Source organism: Dendrobates tinctorius, unplaced genomic scaffold (genome assembly GCF_039654945.1).
Source record: "Dendrobates tinctorius isolate UK_male_01 unplaced genomic scaffold, ASM3965494v1 ptg000127l, whole genome shotgun sequence".
Classification (NCBI taxonomy): Eukaryota; Metazoa; Chordata; class Amphibia; order Anura; family Dendrobatidae; genus Dendrobates; species Dendrobates tinctorius.
In genome coordinates, this window is record NW_027361795.1 from 21294516 (window position 1) to 21316368 (window position 21853).

Consider the following 21853-nt stretch of genomic DNA (forward strand, 5'->3'; position numbering starts at 1 on the left):
TGTTGTGCAGTCTAGCCTGCTAGCGCCTAGGCTTAGGCGTAGGTAGGTCAGAATCTGAGTCAGGCATTGGTCTTCATCAGTGACTCGGCACGCCTCAGTGCAAGTGCTCCACATTCCATAGCCAGCGTCTATAGCGGCGTTCAAGGCAGCGACGCCGCACGCTCAGTGGGCCTAGAGGGACTCTAACCCCGTGTCCTTGGGGTAGAGTTCTATGGCCATTTGCTATGTGCTCTTTGGCTGGGCTCTGTGAGCTAAACAGACTCCGGCATCCACGTTCAGCGGTTGTGCGGCTCTGTGAATTAACAGAGTCCGCTCCTATTCACACTGGGTGACGTAACCCACGTGTGACTGTTTTCACACCGCTCTATTCTTCCGCCATTGTCTAGCAGCAGTGTACCACCTCTGCACGGTGGACCCCAGGCTGCGAACGCACCTACTACTACTTTATTATTTGGTGCGTTCCGCCAGCCCTAACAGTATGATTGTGTGTCAAGTGAGTTTCTTGTTAATGGGTGGTTGAGTGAGAAAGTGAATATTAAGCCTGGTGTAAGGCAGGGGTGTTCCATGTCCCCTGTCTTGTTTGTATGTGTGATTGAACCTTTGTTGTGCTTGGCGAGACGTTATAAAATGATGCGAGGTTTGTTGGTACCTGGGAGTGGTGGGAAGCATGTGAAAGTTCTTGGATATAAGGATGATGTTGTGGCTGTGAGTGAAAGTGTTGCGTCTATGAGAAGGGTTAAGTTGCTTCTGGAGTTTTTCTGTGGTGCGTCTGGCTTTAGAGTGAATTGGAATAAATGTAGTTTTAAATGTTTTGGAGATGACAGGGTTAAAATGGAGGGGGTAAAGTGTGAGGAGGGTGCTATCAAAGTGCTGGGAGTATTATTTAATAAGGACTTGGAAGGTAAGGAGAGCTGGGAGGAGTGTGGATTGCGCATAGAGCGTAAGTTTAATTTTTGGCGACTGAGAGATTTGACCTTGATTGGTAAGATTTTGGTCATAAAAGCGGTGATTCTTCCGATTTTGCTTTTTATTGCAACAGTTTTTCCACGGTCATGTAGGAAAATAAAAAGAGTGGAAAAGTTAGTTTTTACTTTTTTCTGGAGCAGTAAAATAGAGAAAGTCTTTATAAGGCGTGTCACCATGGTGGCATGGCATTTCCAAACATTGAGATTTTTCTGGGGCTTCGGTATATCAAAACTGTTGTTATTTTGCTGAATAAAGGAAACAAGGGAGCGTATATGGCAAGCTATTCTGCTGGTTGGATGTTATATGGCTTATGTTGGAGAAAAGGGGATGCTAAAGTGCCTGTTGCTTTCCAGTGTCCGGTCTGGTATGGGGTGATTGAGAAGTTTGTGAGGAAGCATGATTTACTGAGTGTACTGATGAATGATTTTAGAATGGCTAAGAATGTGATGAAAATAATACGTAAGAATGATGTGGAATGTAATATTGTGGGGTTGAGAGGGAATGAAGTTTTGGTTGCATGGAAGAGTTTGGGAACGCACGTGATGTCTAATAGACAAAGGGATATTGTATGTGTTAGGAGTCAGGTTCCTGCATCTGCTCTGCAGGAATCCAGACCCTTACATTCTGCGGTCTCTTGCTCTTTATCTACCGCAGAGGAGATTGCCTTGCAGCTAATCTCTCCAGGGGCTAAGTCCCTCTGTTCTCCTACTGAGCATGCTCATGAGACGGTTTCCCATTGGAGATCAGGAGTCATGTGCTCAGGTCCTGCTCTAGATCTCATTGGTCCATCTCGGAGATCTGGAAGCTTCCGGAAGGTCCTGGCTGCTATAAAAAGCGTGCATGGCCGTTCCGCTATGCGCTAGTATAGACTATACTGCTATGTGTGAATGGTGACGGATGTATGATTCTGGTGACTTATTATGAAACCCCTTCCCTCTGATATTATGCATGTGGTTAGGGAGTTGGTTCAGTAGTCTGCGCCAGTCTGTGGCAAGCCTTAGGCCACTGTGCACACCGCACCTCTGCGCTAGCGTCCGACATAGCGTCTGCTTTGTAGCTGTGTCGTCCAGCGGCAGTGTCCTGCGCTGCAGTTATAGCCCTTCTTGGCGTTCGCAGTAGCGACGCCGCACACACGGTAGGTCTAGACGGACGCAGCCCCTCTGTCTTACTTCCTGCTCCTGCGACCTTATACTGTGTGTGCATTTACCTGAGGCCTGTGACTCTAACAGACTCAGACTTTTGTATGTTTCTGTTGCGGCGCCTCTGTGTGTGAACAGAGCCCGCTCTGCGCACTTCGGGGGAAGTTGAACCCGTGCGCATTATATCGCCATATTGCTCGTCTGCCATTACTCAGCAGCGGTTGTAACACCTGCTGCACGGTGGACCCCGAGCGGCGAACGCACTTTATTATTATTTTTAAGTGCGTTCCGCCATTCCTAACAGTATGGATGTCCTTGCACAATATTTTGCCTGTGCGACAGGTTCAGAAGAGACGAGGTCTGACCAGAACTGATGTGTGCCCGAGGGAAGGATGTGGTGGATGTGAGACTTTGTGGCATACTATGTGGGACTGTGATTACGAGTGCAGTGTGTGGAAGTGTGTAGGTGGGTTGTATAAGGAGTTAGCGGGTGTGAGTTTTATTGACTGGTGTGTTGCGATGTTTGGAATTGGTGCATGTGGTCGTGTGAAAAATAGAATCCTATGGTTAATTATGACTTGTGTGATGCAGAGTTTGTGGGATGTGAGGAATTTAGGAATTTTCAAAGAGAAGCATGTAGTGGTGAATAAGTGTGTCGGACTGATCCTTTCTAGATTATACTTGATTTATAAATTAGACAGCGAAGGCGGTGGTGGTTCTGATGCAGAGGGTGTCTGGAAATTTAAAAAATGGCAGCACCTGATCAAATATCAGTGAATTCTAGTGATGTTTATTGATGTTCAGGATGTATCTTGTGTATACCCTTGGTTTGTTGTACTAAAATAAATATGAACCATGATGTTGAGAGTTGAAACAACGACGTTTAAGTTGATGAGCTTATATTGAGTTGTTTATAACTAACCTGAATGGTTTTTAAAAAAAAAAAGAAAAAAAGAAACAGTGTCTGCAAATTGAGATTCTGGCTTGGCTATTATCCTAAGTCATGTAACAAGGCTCATTAAATGGTCAACATTGACTTTTAGGATTGCTACTTCCAATAGGTGGCACTAGCGTTCTAGTCCTCTTCCTCTCTGAAGAGACAATTTGCATAATTAGCATCAAAAATCACCAAATACTAATCATGGGAACGTAGCCCAATATAAAATTTCAAGAATACTTTTTTTATGGCAACATTATTAAAAATGTAAATTTGATATCGACCTGGGGCATGGAGACTGGTAATGGTGACTGTGTGGTCAGGGCTCTGTGGCTGAACACTAACTAGCAATGAAGGTACAATACATATTGTTCTATTGGCTTGGCTACTAACTGATGGAATGGCCCAGGCTTCACCTTGCTTTGGCTAGTGAAGCCCCAGAAGGAAAGGCAAACCAGTGTTACGAGTAGATATTAGGCATTATTGCAACATTTCTATCCAGCCTTAAAGCACCTCTCCAGCGTTTTAGTTTTAATGCAGCATTGGAGTGGTGCCACTAATCTAAGCTTCCTGTGCCTAATCTCATACTTACCAGGAGCTGTCTTCACCTGATCCTGACGCCGCTCCAGTAGGTTTTTAGCAGGTTGTGACCTACTGATTGCTCCAGTATTTGCTTAGCAATCCGAAAGGCACAACTCAATGTAAGTCGGTGAGAGCCAGAATGAGGCCAGAAAAAGTCTCTCATAGAGTCAAATTAAGAGCTTGCGACCTCTGATTTCTGGTCAGTCAGAAGTTCTGTTGCAAGATGGCGGTGTGGGACCGGAGTGGCACCGGGAAAAGCTGAAGACAGTGGCTGGTAAGTAGAAAACTAGGATCAGGGACCTTAGATTAGCGGCACCAGCGCCGTAATAAAAAAAATGCTGAAGTGGACGTTAATTCGCCATTTATGATGAGTTCAACATGAAATTATTTTGGTTACATTGGCTTTTAATCTGCTCATTCTCCATTCACAATGATCTCTAGCTGCACCTCATCTATAAAAGGAAATGGGATCCTAGGCTGCTGCCCCTCCTGACAGCTGTCATGCTAGGTATACTCATTCTGTCATACCCAGTGCATATATCCACTATGTATGTGTGAATAGAAACATGAGGCCAAAGAGCTTCCATTATAAAACCACAAATAAAATGCAGTTTGCCATCTTACACAAGGTAATTCTTCATTTACCTTTGAAAGTCATTTATGACAGGCAAGAACACAACAGATTAAATCTATGGACAATAATGCAGAGAAAACATTAACCCCCTTCATGCTTTTTTTTTCATTTTTACGCTTCTGTTTTTCGCTCCCTTTCTTCCCAGAGCCATAACTTTTTTATTTTTCCATCAATATGGCCATGTGAGGGACTGTTTTTTTTTTTTTTGTGGAACGAGTTGTACTTTTGAACGACACCATTGGTTTTACCATATTGTGTACTCAAAAACGGGGAAAAAAATTCCAAGTGCGGTGAAATTGCAAAAAAAATGCAATTGCACAACTTTTTTTGGATTTTTTTTTTTACCATGTTCACCAAATGCTAAAACTGACCTGGTTTTATGATTCTCCTGATCTCTACGAATTTTTAGGAACCAAACATGTTTAGGATCTTTTTTATTTAAGTGGTGAAAAAAATTTGTTAAAAAAAAAAAAAAAAGCGACATTTTCCGATACCCGGAGCGTCTCTATTTTCGTGATCTCGGGTTGGGGGAGGGCTTACTTTTGCATGCCAAGCTGTTGTTTTTATTGATACATTTTTGGTGCAGATATGATCTTTTGATCACCCGTTATTGCATTTTAATGCAATGTTCCAGCCACCAAAAAAATGTAATTCTGGCGTTTTGACTTTTTTTTTATCGTTACACTGTTTAGTGATCGGGTTAATCCTTTTTATTATATTGATAGACCGGGCGATTCTGAACGTGGTGATACCAAATATGTGTATAGTTGACTTTTTTATTATTGTTTTATTCTGAATGGGGTGAAAGGGGGGTGATTGGACTTTTGTATTTTTTCTACATTTTTAATATTTTTAATAACTTTTTTTTTACTTTTGGCATGCTTCAATAGTCTTCATGGGATACTAGAAGCTGCCATAACCTGATCGGCTTTGCTACATACAGGTGATGATGAGATCATCTGTATGTAGCAGAATTGCTGACAACTTGCTATAAGCGCCAACCACTGGGTGGCACTCATAGCAAGCCGGCAATGACAACCATAGAGGTCTTTAGGAAATGTCTGGTTGTCATGCCGACCCACTGGTGACCCACAATCACTTGACGAGGGTCACCGATGGGCGGATTTGCAGCCCGATGACGGAAACGTGCGTTAAATGCTGCTGTTGGTGTTTGACAGCGGCATTTACCTGGTTCATAGCCGCCGATGGATCACGATTCCACCCGCGGCTGATCCGGGCATATGTGAGCTGTTCAAAACAGCTGACATGTGTCAGGAAAGTTGTGGGCTCCGGCGGGGAAGATACGACACGCACCGTACTAGAACGGCGTATGTCATGAAGGTATTAATAGTGTGCACAGTCAGATTCTATCAGATATCTAGCGGAGCAATCATCTTGCATCCAATTTTTCTTTTTCTGGAATTTATTTTTCTAAATGAGGTATATTATAACGAAGATAAATGTTACAGTTAAAAACAAGAAAACCAACAAATATTTACCGTCAGCTTGTTACCACACCATCCGGATTCAGATTTTAATTGAAGGATCACAACAGGTTTGTTACTGTGATAGCTGACGTAGGAGAATGTGCATGCCGTATCGCCCAGATGTAGGTTCCTGTAGTCATAGCCAAGGTAGTCCAAAAGACAGCGACTAGCAACATACACCTCAATTGTGCCAAAACCACATGTTATGAAAGGAGTGATGTCTGCAGTGGCTGCCAAGTAAATTACAAGGTAAATGTTACAGAGTATACACGTAGTAATGTCAATTACATTTTACAATTATTAAAAAATGTACAGTGCTGTGGACAACATGCAATCCCCATATTTCTCACTCTGTCTGACCATTAGTGAAAGTGTAATAGTAGACTAAGAACCCTGAGTAGACACGTAATTCAATTTGGGAGATATTATTGCATTTGAAACATATACATCCTCTATCCTTATACAGCGGGTGAAATAAGTATTGAACACGTGACCAATGTCCTAAGCAAACATAATGATGCTGCCATGCCTTTATTATACAGTGCTTTCCATAAAGAAAAAGGAACACTTGAAAAAAAAAATATAGTGAGTTTCCTTTTTTAGAAAAGTGGTCTTCAACTGACTGAAGAATAGTGAAAAACTACAGATAGTAAACACTATCCCCAGTCTACTACCAGCAGCCTGTCATTGCATCGGTGTCCGGGGTTTGACTGGAGCAGAGATGTCACATCACTGCTGCAGCCAATCACTGAACATAGCGGCTCTGCTTTTGTTGACGCAATGAGCCACCAAGCTCAGTGACTGGCTGCAGCGGTGATATGCATTAGAGTTCTGATGTCACTGCTGCAGCCAAAACACAAAGGCTGGAGCAGCATCGGAAAGGCTGGAGCAGCATCAGAAAGGCTGGAGCAGCATCGGAAAGGCTGGAGCAGCATCAGAAAGCTGCCGAGAAGGGTAAGTACTATCTGTATTTTTTATTTCTAACTGATCAGTGGGGAACACTTTTCTAAAAGCAGAAAACCCCTTTAAAACAAGTGTGCAAGTAAGCTTTACCCCATCCTGCCTAATGCCCTAATAGTATGTCATGCCTTGGTGGTTCTTCCAGTGAAGCGATGGGGCAGGCATCGTAACTGATCACTTGCACTTCAGCTGTAATTTCATGGAATGTAAAAAGCTATGCCCTCGGCTGTCATTTTAAGTTGACAAAGTCCCACAAGCTTTAAACAGGTACAGATGTTTTAACACTGACAAATAATAACACTATTGATTCCAAAGTGTCATAAAGACGATTAGGTGACTACTTTTATAATAAGTTGTAGCCATTTGATGAGGCTAGTATACATGTGGCAGCTTTCAATGAAATTGACATAACAAAAACTTTGCTTGAACATACTTTGTTAATTAACAGTTATCTAATTGATGAGAAACCTATATTATTATAGATATAAAGCATTTCTGGATTACTTACTACTGTTTTTGTAGAAATCATTGTTACACACACAAGTTGCACTATTAGTAATATTTGTACAAATTTCATCTTGCCCACATGATGGATTGCACCACAATGTTCCTGTAAAATACAAGATAAGATAGAGAATCACACAAAAAATAATGTGTTTATGGGAATAATTTAGCGGATACCTACTTGTACAACAGGATTTGATGGGATCCCAGAACAGACCCTCAGGGCAGCACGCGTTGTTCTTCATAGGACAATCTGTGGGTAGGCATTGATATACTCCATCCCCACAAATACAGCGATTGTCATTAGAGCATATCCCGCCACAGACTTCACAGGAGTAATATGGGGCAGCTGAAGGGAAAAAGAAAGTGATAATCCAAACAGAGCATATCATTTTTCGTTTAGAATATGCGTACATAATTAGGAAGTTACAAAAAGAACAACGTAATAGGTTTGAGCTGTCCAATGCATTTTTTGCCACAGCTTTGTCAAGGAAAGTCACCATCACAGCAAAGTTATAGCAAAATACACATCAGGACACAGAAGTCATCTATCTGACTAGTACACTCTTTTTGAATGTAATCTAATATATAATTACCAATAAACTCTGTCACACACTTCCAGCGCTTGTGTGTCGCTTCCACAATGCACTGCGACCGGAAGTACGCCGACCGCCATATTGGAACACCCAAGTTATGGGTATATGGCGGCCGGGATTCATATCCCCCACCAAGCCGCGCGTGCACCGCTCATTGGCTGAGCCGATGAGCGGTGCCGTGCGGTATTCAAATCCCCCGCCATAGCCGCCGCACACTCATTGGTTGAGCCACCCGCGCTCCTCCCCCGGCCATCAGCAGAACGGGACAGCGCTGGAGCACAGGGAAGAAAGGTGAGTATAAATTTTTTTTGTTTTTTTTGTATGTGTGCAGTTTAATAGGGGTGAGAGGACTCTACATATCAGGATAGGGGGTGAGAGGTAGCATGCATACCAGGATAGGGGGTGAGGGGACCATGCATATCAGGATTGGGGGGTGAGAGGAGCATGCATATCAGGATTGGGGGGTGAGAGGACCATGCATACCAGGATAGGGGGTTGAGATGACGATGCATACCAGGATAGGGGGGTGAGAGGACCCTACATACCAGCATAGGGGGGTGAGAGGACCATGCATACCAGGATAGGGGGGTGAGAGGACCATGCATACCAGGATAGGGGGGTGAGAGGGCCTTGCATACCAGGATAGCGGGGTGAGAGGGCGTTGCATACCAGGATAGGGGGGTGAGAGCACCATGCATACCAGGATAGGGGGGTGAGAGGGCCATGCATGCATTCAAATCCCGCGCAGCACTGCTCATTGGCTCAGCTGGCGGGAGATTTGAATCCCCCGCCATAGCCGCCGCACGATCATTGGCTGAGCCGCCCGCGCTCCTCCCCTGGCCTCCGGCAGAATGGGACAGCGCTGGAGCACAGGGAAGAAAGGTGAGTATAAATGTTTTTTTTGCTTTTTTTTGTATGTGTGCAGTTTAATAGGAGTTAGAGGACCCTACATATCAGAATAGGGGGATGAGAGGTAGCATGCATACCAGGATAGGGGGTGAGGGGACAATGCATATCAGGATTGGGGGGTGAGAGGACCATGCATGTCAGGATTGGGGGGTGAGAGGACCATGCATACCAGGGGCGCTCAGCCAATGAGCAGCGCCGAGTGGCTTTGGCAAGGGATTCAAATCCCACGCGGCACCGTTCATTGGCTCAGCCGGCGGGGGATTCTAATCGCCCGCCAAAGCCGCACGGCACCGCTCATTGGCTGAGCCGCCTGCCGGCGGATGTTCATTTCACTGCACTCCCGATACAATAGCATTGGGCCTATTTCTAGTGTACTATATACTTATAAACAATGTATTAATCTGTCTGTAGGCTTTTTTTTAAGGCACACCATACACATTAGACTAAACTGGGTGGAACTCGTCTCGCCTGAAAAATTAAGTCGTGGGAGAGAATAATCTGCCTCTTGGATTTGATCCCTGGAGATAAATCAGCCGCCAGAGAAATCTTAAAGTGTTTCAATCATAGATAGCACAGGAACACTCAGCTGGGCATTCCTGTGTATGCGGGAGATAAGAGAGTTAATTGTTGGACAAAAAATAGTGTATTGGGATCTGTAATATTTATGTTCTGATACAGGTGCTTCTCTCAAAATTAGAATATCATCAAAAAGTTAATTTATTTCAGTTCTTCAATACAAAAAGTGAAACTCATATTATATAGTGTCATTACACACAGAGTGATCTATTTCAAGCAGAGGGTTAGCTAGGGGTTCAACTCAGGGGGGGCAAAAACCAGTAACCCTGATTACAACTCAGGTGGCGAACCCAGTGGCAGTAGCTCTGGGTGGGCCCCCTCAGAACAAGGGGCCCGGGACGACCGCACCCTCTGCACCCCTGGTAGCTACGCTACTGATTTCAAGTGTTTATTTCTATTAATGTTGATGATTATGTCTTACAGCCAATGAAAACCCAAAAGTCATTATCTCAGTAAATTAGAATACTTTATACACAAGCTTGAAAAATGATTTTAAAATTCAAAATGTTGGCCTACTGAAATGTACAGTATATTCAGTAAATGTACTCAATACTTGGTTGAGGCATGGAGACGATCAACCTGTGGCACTGCTGATGTGTTATGGAAGCCCAGGTTGCTTTGATAGCAGCCTTCAGCTCGTCTGCATTGTTGGATCTGGTGTCTCTCATCTTCCTTTTGACAATACCCCATACATTCTCTATGGGGTTAAGGTCAGGTGAGTTTGCTGGCCAATCAAGCTCAGCGATACTGTTGTTTGTAAACCAGGTATTGGTAGTTTTGGCAGTGTGGATAGGTGCCATACGTGCTGGAGAATCAAATTTCCATCTCCACAAATCTTTTCGGCAGAGGGAAGCATGAAGTGCCTTAAAATTCCTGGTAATCGGCTGCGCTGATTTTGGTCTTGATAAAACACAGTGGACCTACACCAGCAGATGACATGGCTCCCCAAACCATCACTGATTGTGGAAACTTCACACTAGACCTCAAGCAGCTTGGATTGTGTACCCCTCCACTCCATTTGAAATATATCACTCTGTAATTACTCCTTTTGTATTGAAGAACTGAAATAAATTATCTTTTTGATGATTTTTGAATTTTGTGAGAAGCACCTGTATATATACTGATATATTGTTCATGTTCAGTACTTTGTAAATACAGCAGGTGGAAGTATTGAACACATCACTAATTTTCTAAGCAAAGATATTTCTATAGGTGCTATTAGCATTAAATTCTCACCATATGTCTGTAACAGCCCTACCAATCCACACAGGCAAAGAAATCAAACCATAGATGTCCATAAGTAAAGTGTAATAATGAGAAATCACACAGGGAAAAAGTATTCCACACATAAAGAAAGCAAGGTACAAAAAGCCATCAAAAGTCATGACAACAGCTGAAATCAATAATATCAGCTAGTTCAACTAATGGCCTATAAAAAGATGTCCTACACAAGAAACACCTCATGTAAAAACAGTGAGCTGTCTCAAGACCTTTGCAATCTTATTGATGCAAAACATACAGATGGCATTGTTACAGAAAAAATTGAGTGGAGTCAATACCTGCTACTAAAAACATTGCACAGGTCTATCTCCCTTATTATCCCGACAGCTGGGAGAAAAGGAGGAGTCTATGCTAATGCTTCAGTCAGAAATGTGTTCAATTCAGAGCCGGCGCAAAGAAACAGTACTAGCAGCATCGGTGTGTTATATACAGTCCGGACCAGAAATATTTGGAGAGTGACATGTTTTGTCATTCTAGCAGTTTACCAAAACATATTCAGGTTACATATATATATAATCAATATGGGCTTAGAGTGCAAGCTCTCTGCTTTAAGTTGATAGTATTCACATCCTAATTGGAGTAAGGGCCCCGTCACACATAGCGACTCACCAGCGATCCTGACAACGATATGAACTTGTCAGGATCACTGGTGTGTCGCTACATGACCGCTGGTGAGCTGCCAAACAGGTGCGATCAGCACCAGCGATGACGAGCGTGCGCGTTGCTGTGTACCTTAGATACCAGCGCGCTTGTGCAGGGAGCTGGTAACCAAGGTAAACAGCGGGTTTCTAAGCACCGCACGGCACTTAGAAACCTGCTGTTTACCTTGGTTATCAGCTCCCTGCACCAGCGCACTGGTATCTAAGGTACACTGTGGGTTTCTAAGGGCCGCGCGGCGCTTAGAAACCCGCTGTTTACCTTGGATACGAGCTGGGAGCTCGCTGATCGTTGCTCTCCCGCCTGCCACACGCAGCGATGCGTGCTGGCCAGCGGGAGACCAACGATCATTAAAAAGTCCAGGGCTTTTGAGCACGATCAGTGATACCCGGCAGGGGGGCCGGTCGCTGATAGGTGTCACATACAGCGATATCGCTGGTGAGATCGCTGTTGCGTCACAATACTGGTGACTCAGCAGCAATGTCGCTAGCGATCTCGCTGTGTGTGATGGGGGCGTTAGGGTTTAGGAACTTCAACACATTCCCACAGATGGGCAAACAGGAGTACTGTATCAAACGTAGGTTCAGTCAATTTGTCCAAACACGCAGCAAATTTCTCTATCTATATACTGTACATATGTATATAGAGGGCATACATGACAAACAACGTATTACAGAGATCTCTCCAATGAACTGTTTGTACCAAGGACTGTGACAAGAACAAGGGGGCATTCTCTTCGTTTGGAGGAAAGACAATTTCTGCACCAGCATAGAAGAGGGTTCTTCACGGTAAGAGCAGTGAGGCTCTGGAATTCTCTTCCTGAGGAAGTGGTGATGGCCAACTCACTGAATGAATTTAAGAAAGGAATGAATGCTTTTCTTGTGAGTAACAGTATAGAAGGTTACGAATAACATAATATTATAGGTAGATGGTTGACCCAGCTTAGGGGAAGGAATTTTTTTCCCTATGGAGAAAATTGGCTTCTACTCTGTGGGTTTTTTGCCTTCCCCAGGATCAACAATGCAGAACTGCTGCACTAAAAATAGGCTGAACTAGATGGACATAAGGTCTTCCTTCAGCCTTCAAAGCTATGTTACTATGTTACTATATTACACTTTGCTGGTCTAAGCAGTGGCTGATCCAGAGAATTTCTAATCCTTACAGTGTAACAGCAATTACTGAGAAATTGGAAGAATGTTTTTACCTCACACCTTGTTCCCACTAGCAAGAATGATATTCTTGATATTCTTAATCCAGTGGGATTTGTCAATTATTATTGGGTGAAAAGGAGGATTTTGAGTTCTCTGAACCAGCTGCAGTGGAAACTTTTAGGCTGTGTGCACACACTGCGGAATCTGCTGCGGATTGATCCTCCCGGATTTTGCAAAATCCGCAGGTCAAAAGACCTGCGGTTTATCTGCGGATTTGCCTGCGGTTTTGCCCTGCGGTTTATCATCTCCACAATGGAGGAGATGGAAAACCGCTGCGGAATACGCTGAAAGAATTGACATGCAATTCTTTCTGCGGATTAGAAACCGCAGCAAAAACCGCGCGGACAATTCCGAAGCATCTGCACTGCGATTTCCATTTCCCATAGGGAATAATAATACTGTACACCGCAGCACCGCAGCAGAAACTGCTGCGGATCCGCAGGGCCAAATCCGCTATGGATCCGCAGCAGAATTCGCAGCGTGTGCACACAGCCTTAGGGTGCAATAAGTGCATTTACATTGTGTACGTACTGTAAGGCAGTGAGGGAGATCATATATGAGGGTCGTTAGGTGTCCCCCAGGATGTGCATAGAAACATACTGAACCCATTGGAGTGCATTGTAATTACAGCAACAGCTGTGGTTACAATGCAAACTAAAATAGAGTGTGGACTTGGTCAAGCTGTTTGACCAAGTCAGATTTAGGATATCCTGACATGGGCTTTTATTTTTTGAGAGATCTGTAGGACAGTAGTGGGACAGATCTCTCCCTCCACTCCGGGTGTTGGGAGTGGCTCATGTCCACGATTCCTATTTAAACTTTCAGGTAAGGTTTGGTTGTGTCAATATTGGGGTTTTTTTTTCAAGCAACAGAGCAGGAGCGCTGAGTCGGCCTGTCTGTGCGAAACTAAACACAGACCAGAGACTTGAGCAACGCCATTACCGCACCCACGGGTTATACAGTGGGACAGTTGTCCATGGCAATAGACTAATATGGTCCTGTTTCTTGTCTGCATGCCTGCAGTTATCCTGCCCTCATAAACCTTGTCCATGTATGCTTTTCTAAAATAAAGGACTTAGGTTTTTTATGATAAATGAAGTGTACTGCTTTTTTTCCTTATTTTTTGGATTGCCTCATGTGTGCTTCTTCAAGCAAGCACCTTCATCACCATGCTTTCACCTTGCAAAGTGTTGCTGACTCCGAGTCCACCCACTCCACCAGTAAGTAGACTGTTTCTTAGTGCCATTCTATTTTTTTCTTTTTGGATTTGGACTAATCTAGACATTCTGGCTGCAAACCGGAGGATAAGGTTTTGCATTTGTTTGTAAGTTGGAAAAGAAAGATATTTAAATTGATCTTTTTGTCTGGTCACTGCCCCATTACCAAATGGATGTGAAAGCTGCTGTTTTACAGGACATTTATGGATGACAGGGGCACAGAAACTATCGTCATGCCATCTGCGGTGGTGCTAGCTGGAATGCATAGCCGACAACCTATTGCAACAGCTGGTACCAGAGATAACTTTAATACCACGTAGCCTTATTGTCTTGGATGAGGAGAAGTTGAAGAAAAAGATTTCTCCATCTTCTCAATTCTGTGAGACTGCTGAAATCAGATGTCATCCAAGTGCAGTTCAATGCACACTCATTGACTTGCATGGCTGATTGCGATCCGAATATCGGATCAAACTCAGGCATGCAACAATTTTTTCCCTCAGACAGACTCTTTCAGAGGAAAAAATCTAACATATACAAGGCCCCATAACTTAACATTTGTCTGAGTATGATCTGATGTTTTGTCAGATCACACTCAGACCAAAAACACAGTCATGTGCACGAGCCCAATGTCTCACTCTACCTCTGGCTCCGTCTAGCACTTATTCACTCCTCATCCCACACCATTCTACTGACCACAAACTTTCATGGGTTTCAGCATTTTTTTATTTATAGTTGAGTAAGGGCCATAATGTAAAGAAGGCCGTATAGTCATACATTCCCCGAAGTCATGTTTTTCTTATCTGGAAGGGACTGATGAACAGTTGTGGTCTCGTGCCCCAAAAACAACTCTTATTTTGAGGACAGGGAATCTGTGCATTCCACGATAAAAGAAGCACAAAGTTTGCATTTCAGGGACCAGAATGTAGAAATAATGGCCTCGATATATTAAATTACCATTGTAAAGCCATTCAGATATTTGTAATGATTATTAATGTGGAGTTTCACTTGAAATTATGCCATAGATGGCACCAACCAGATTTTAGAGTCAGAAGCATAATTTACAAATAGGAGAGAGATTTATCAAATGTAATGCACTGGAATTCTGACAATTCCAAGTCAATTAATTGGTAGTTTAAAGTTTCTGTATACTAAACAGTCTAAAGATGAACACGATTTGTCAAGCATGAAACCTTGTAATAATTCTAGTGCATTTTAAAGTTCTCCACTCTAAAGGTCCCCATACACATTGGGCCAAAGTTGTATCAAATGGACAATTTCGACTAAATTGATAATTCTTCATTCAGTTCTTTGCGAGGCAAACAATCAACTTGAGTGCGACTACTGTTTGCAGTTCAATCCCAAGGCTGATATTTTTGTACAACTGTAGTGTATGGCATAACGGGTATCTGCTAATCATTCAGAAAACATTCCATTGGCTCAATCTCACAGATAATTGAAAGTTTTTGTTTAATATACATTGAAAATGCATGGCTTCATCTCAAAGATAGTTGTTCAGTGTAATTAGACATGTGTATGGTGCGAGTTTTGAAAAGAAAAGGGGGAGACAGGGCGCTTCCAATGCGTAGGTCTGTATGGAAAGTAGTGAGTGCACAGCAAGTGTTAGGCTCACCTGATAGGGTTGTGAGAGTCACAACACCTATAATCGCATAAAACAGCTGCAGCAGTCTGCACGAGGTCCAAGGACTTGGTACAAAGAGAAGGCTGGTAGTGCAATAAGAGACTGCGCTGCTGTGGTAGAATTCAAGGTATCTTTATTGCCAACGCGTTTCCTGAGCCAGTCCCAGCTCACTTCATCAGGCCATGATGAAGTGAGCTGGGACTGGCTCAGGAAACGCGTTGGCAATAAAGATACCTTGAATTCTACCACAGCAGCGCAGTCTCTTGTTGCACTACCAGCCTTATGGTGCAAGTTTGGTACGAATGACATTTTATTGTCATCTCAAGTGTATGGAAGCCTTAAGCAGTGAGAAATATGCCCCAATGTATTCCTAAGGAAAACTCACCTTCAGTCCACACCTCGTCATAGCATTCACTTACTGTACCTGTAGAGGTATAACATATTTTGGATTAAACCACTTCATTATTAAGGCACCCTAGAAGATCTTTTCTATATGTGAATATTTATGAATTAGACAAATACTGTATCCTTAACACTTTTGTGCACTCTGAAGTAACTGTACATCACAGTCAGGGTGCGCATGCATAAGTCAGACTAAGGAGCTAAGCCCATCCTATTCAGGAGTGGTTACAGAACTGCACGGAGCCAGTGTGGAGCATTTCATGTTTTAGGTCATCGAAAAGGAGGAGATTGGCGCAGACGGGTGCTTTTGAGGGAAGTATCATGGATTTTGAAATTAAACACAATATCTTAATGGTATGAATTATAAACAATATTTATCTTTTATCTATTAACCTTGATTATAAACATTCCTTTTCATAGTAATTTTGCTTTGTAAGCTGTTGGGCTTTGTTCACACACTAGTGTTTTTGGTCAGGTTTTCTATGGTGTTTGTGTGACAGGGCAGAGAGTGTCTCCAGGACAAAGAGCAGGCACTCTCTCTGTGGGTTCCTCTCCTGGTTTTGGCATGCAGACTGTGATATAGAGTGCTCGCGAGGTGAGGACATGTGAATGATGCCTAAGGGCTCATACTCACTCGCGAGAGACTTGCACGATTCTCGTGCGAGTCTCTCGCATGAAAACCTGGCACAGCCGCTGGCACTGGGACCGGAGCGTGTGGCTACATGTATTTCTATGCTGCCAAATGCTCCGGTCCCAGTGCCGGCGGCAGTGCCGGGTTTTCATGTGAGAGACTCGCACAAGTGAGTATGAGCCCTTAGGGCAGTTTCACACGTCCAGATAATTCCGGTACTGGAAAAAACGGTACCGGAGCAGTCCGTGTGGACACATGGTACCTGCGTTTTGGCAACCGTACCGCATCAGGACCACACGGACGCCGCCGGGAAGAAGCACTACAGTAAGCGCTGTTCCCGGCTGCTGGTGCTGAACGCGGCTGTCATTCTCTGCTCCTGCTCTGCAGGCCGGAGAGCAGAGTGAATGAAAACCCGACGTGGGGTTTCCCTCATTTTCATGACAAACCAGACGAAACTTACAGCTGGGGGCTGTGACCCTCAGCTGTCAGCTTCAGCAAGGTTGGCTGTGCAGAATAGAGGGGTCCCCAGGCTGTTTTTTTAATTAGGATATGCCGTCAGTTTTTTCTGTAATTTGTATGTTAGCTTTCTGACTGAGTACTCCGCCCTTCATCAAGCTGTGATTTTAATTACATCCAATCACTTTTTGGATCCTATCTTCCTATAAATATAGGCTTTATCTTGTTATTAGCCAGTAGTTCACATGAGGCAGTTAGAATAGGGACCCGTTCAATGAGATCACCTTGACGTTGGTGAATGGGCTCACATCTTTTGGCCAAATTTTGTGCTAAGTATCTCATATGTTTTTTCTAAATTCCAAAAGCCATTATGCTATTCACATTTCATATATTTCATGTTTATATGCTTTAATGCAATTGAGTGCAACCATTTCCTTATTTTGATATGTAAGCTGTTGTTTGGTATGCACCTATTCAGACTAGGATGTGCCGTCAGTTTTTTCTGTCATTTGTATGTTGACTGGAGAGGTTACAAGCCACTATTGCTTTTCAACCACTAGTTTCATCTGTGGTACACAGCAAATAGATACGGAACAAATTCAGTGCAAGATATTATCAGAGGTTATACTTACTTCTTGCGTTCACTGATGCTTGTTCATTGCTTGCACTGCTGGTGGATGTTGTATTACACTGCTAGAAATATGAAACCATTCAATATAAATTATTGCTCTCTTTATTTGCATTTCTAATATGTTTCATGGACTTATGCAAGAAATTTAGCATGAAAAATGTGAAGTTTATTATGAATGGCTATGCCCATTGTGTACTAAATGTTTAACTGACCCATTTACTCATGTGAGTCACTGCTCCATATAGTATAATGGCCATGAAAGTGCTTCATACAGTATAATGACCCCACAGAGTGCTCCATACAGTTTTATGGCCCGTATAGTGCTCCATACAGTATAATGGCCCCATATAGTGCACTTTTCAATATAATGGACCCCCATAGTGTGTCATACTGTATAATGGCCCCACATGATGCTCCATACTGTACAATGTGCCCACATAGTGCTCCATACAGTATAATACCCCCACATAGTGCTCCATACAGTATAATGGCTTCACATAGAGCACTATACAATATAATGGACCCACATAGTGCTCCATAGAGTATAATGGACCCACATAGTGCTCCATACAGTATAATGGGCCCTACATAGTGCTCCATACAGTATAAATGGCCCTACATAGTGCTCCATACAGTATAAATGGCCCTACATAGTGCTCCATACAGTATAATGGGCCCTACATAGTGCTCCATACAGTATAAATGGCCATACATAGTGCCCCGTACAGTATTATGGGCCTCACACAGTGCTTCATTCAGAATAATGGACCCCACATAACTCTCCATACAGTATAATGGTCCCAAATAGTTCTCCATATAGTATAATGTGCACATCTTGGACAGTGGTCATGTTGTAATGATGTTATAGCATCCGCTGCACTGAGACGTCAAAAGCAGAGGGAGAATGATGACAGAGGGACCATCAGCTGATTCTTCCTCCTCTATCATTGCTTTAGACTGTATCGGCATATAGGACGCCGATATAGTTGAAAATGCGATGCAGGTAGAAAGTACGATGCTGGGCGGGGGACACAGATTTAGTTTGACATATGTGACTTAATGTAATTCTTTTGATAAAATCCGAACATGAAATTCTGTGTACTCGCAAGAGAAATTGTCATGTTGCAGATTTCAAGTCAATTTTTGCAGTGTAATTAAAAAGCACAGTGGTCTCAAAATTTAAGATGCTGTTTTAGTCAAAATGCTGTGAAAACACATGTAAAAATGCATCAAAAACAAGCGTGTTATACGCAACGCTTTTTCTGACAACACTCTGATTTTGGCACTGAAAACTCTGTTACCATTATGCCACATGTGAACATACACTTAGGTTAAATTCTCATGAGTTTTTGATGCTGGTTATTTTTACTATACAAAAAAAGGGAACAGGATGGAATAAAAGCACATGCAAAAAACACATTCAAAAGTGCAATGGAAAAACACTCATAACCTAATTTAGCTTAAGGCTATGTGTACAAAATGCATGTTTGATGCGTGTTCGTGGTGTTTTTTTATGCGCGTAAATGCAACAAAAATGGAATACCAAAGCTGTGCACAAGATACGTAAATTTCCATCTGTATTTGCAGCGCTTTATTTTCTGCAACATGTCAATTCTTTGTGTGTTTCTGCAGTGTTTTTGACTCATTGTCTTAATAATAGTAATCTTTATTTTTATATAGCACTAACATATTCCGCAGCCCTTTACAGTTTTTTTTTTTTTTTACACATTATTATCGCTGTCCCCGATGTGACTCACAATCTCAATTCCCTATCTGTATGTCTTTGGAATGTGGGAAGAAACCGAAGTACCCGTATCAAACCCACGCAAACTCGGGGAGAACATAAAAAATCTTTCCAGATGTTGTCCTTGGTGGGATTTGAACCCAGGACTCCAGTGTTGCAAGGCTGCAGTGCTAACCACTGAGCCACCATGCTGCATTTGACTTAAATTGAGTCAATCAAATCTGCAGCAAAAATGCGTGTGAAAAAAGGTTTGCATCTTTGCTGCCAAAAACGCTACGAACTGTCAAAGGAAATGATGTCAGAAGGAGGAAGAGTGTGCGGGTGGAGAATGTGTGTGGGTGGAGAATGTGTGTCTTAGTGCGTGAGCAGAGAATATGTTTGTGAGCAGAGAATATGTGCATCTGTCTGTGTGTGGCATCATCTGATGGGACTACTACTCTCATCCGGCTATGTCTGCTATCACATATAACATAGACAGTATGAGCTGATAATGGGAGAATAGTCTCATCATCCTGCGCTTGTGTTCAATTGTACAAAAATCAAAACATTTACATAATTAGTCATATTCACATACAATATACATACTCACCGAACACCTAATCCCCGACCCCCACGTCTCCTGCAAGCAATCAAAAATAATAAACCAACATATACTCACTGTCTGCTGTAGTCCATTTAATACTGAGTGTTTCACATCCATCTCACCCGGCCGCCAGCAATACGCTGACAGGAGGTAATCGCTCCCACAGTGTTTCACTGAGCTGCCGTGCGAGTTTACAGGAGTTTATCAGCTCATCAGCTCCGATGCTCTCACTTGTGGCACTGCTGCATGCCGTAAGTGAGAGCACCGGAGCTGATGAACTCCGGTGAACTCTCACGGCAGCGCAGTGATACACTCTGGGAGCGATTACCTCCTGTCAATGTATCGCCAGAGGCCGGGTAGAGCAGTCACATCTCCCAATGTGACTGTTCTACACGTGAGATCGCCGTGGGACACTTGGTATTAAATGGACTACATCAGACAGGGTAGTATCATATGTTGGTTTATTGTTTTTTGATTGTTTTCAGGATACGAGGGTGTCGGCGATTAGGCGTTCAGTAAGTAGGGTAAATTTAAATTCGGTAAAGGAGTCTGTGTGATTATTTCAAATAAAGGACTTTATTCTGGGTGTCGGTGTTTTATAGAATATCACTATGGGATTAGTAATGGGGGTGTCTTACTGACACCAATCCATTACTAACTTGTGGCCTTGATGTCACCTGACAATACAAAGGTGACATCAACCACCCCCATCTATAAGATGTGCCATTTCTGGGGCGGCTGAGAGTTCATGCTTTTAGCCTAAGGGGGTGCAAATATCCATGGCCCATTCCCAGGCTATTAATATCAGCCCGAAGCTATCTGCCTAGCCTTTGCTGGTTCGATTTTTTTTTTTTTTTTTTGGGACCCCATGTCAATTTTTCTCTGGGGTTCCCCTGTAAACTAGCAAGTAAAGACTAAGCAAACAGGTGTGAGCTGATATTAATAACCTGGGAACCTTTATGGCTATTTGCTCCTTCCTAGAATATTAACATAAGCTGTCGGCTTTCCCTCTGCTGACTATGAAAATTACGCAGGAGCTCATGCAATTTAAAACGTTTTTTTTGGAAAGTAAACAGATATTGCATTTTACGCAGATTTCTCACAGTTGCAGTTTTGTTACAGCATATGTAGGTTAATTATGTTAATGCTCCTAACCTCTTTCTCTCTCGCAATCTTGCCTTCCTCGGCCTCACAGAAACATGGCTGACGCCCTCTGACACCGCCTCCCCTGCTGCACTGTGTAATGGCGGCCTCCACTTCACCCACACTCCTCCACCATATCTGTTGTTGGGGCAAGAAGTGGGTCTTCTCCTTTCTACTAACTGCACCTTTAACCCAATCCCACCACTACCCTCCCTTATACTCCCCTCTTTTGAAGTCCACTCTGTCCGCATCAACTCTCCATCCAACCTTCAAGTGGCCGTCATATACCGACCTCCGGGCCCAGCCACTGCCTTTATTGACTAAATTCTCTACCTGGCTTCTTCACTTTCTTTCCACTGACATTCCCACTATCATCAAGGGTGACTTCAACATCCCCACTGATACCCTTCAGTCAACAGTCTCCAAACTCCTGTCTCTTACTTCATCTTTTGAACTTGCTCAGTGGTCCTCCTCAGCCACCCACACAGATTGACATACATTAGACCTAGTTTTCACCCGTCTCTGCTCCCTATCTAACTTCACAACCTTCCCTCTCCCTCTATCTGACCACCATCTACTCACTTTCTCATCCCTGTCCTCCTCACCTGCCCCCCATGTCCAGCCACATGCGCACCACCGCAGAAACCTCACTCACCTAGATACCCACACACTTTCTGACTCTATTCTACCATTGGCATCCATATCCTCACTCCACGACACAATCAGTGCCACTGCTTTCAACAATGTCACTCTCGCATTAGCTATTGACACAGTTGCCCTCTCATTCATGGCAGAGTGCGATGTATCAATAGACAACCCTGGCACAATAAAATCACTAAAAAGCTCTGGCAAGTGTCCAGGGTTGTGTTAGCATGGCTGGTCTGGAGCCGGAATCTCCAGGAGTGGACCCTCTGGACCGTGGCACCGAGGGGCCCTGGGCGAGCTGCCAGGTGGAACCGACCCCATAT

General features: G+C 43.4%; 1 protein-coding gene across 1 annotated transcript in view; it reads right to left on the reverse strand.

The window, feature by feature from the left end:
- Window positions 1–15713, reverse strand: part of LOC141047478 (uromodulin-like) — a 73530-nt gene extending 57817 nt beyond the window's left edge. Inside the window, exons 1-4 of the mRNA XM_073542588.1 lie at window positions 15681–15713; window positions 7391–7558; window positions 7214–7315; window positions 5758–5975 (exon numbers count right to left, since the gene is read on the reverse strand). Of these exons, the coding sequence (XP_073398689.1) occupies window positions 5758–5975; window positions 7214–7315; window positions 7391–7454 (384 nt within the window). The 5' untranslated portion in view covers window positions 7455–7558; window positions 15681–15713. The remainder of the gene's footprint in view (window positions 1–5757; window positions 5976–7213; window positions 7316–7390; window positions 7559–15680) is intronic.
- Between the last annotated feature and the right edge of the window lie 6140 nt (window positions 15714–21853).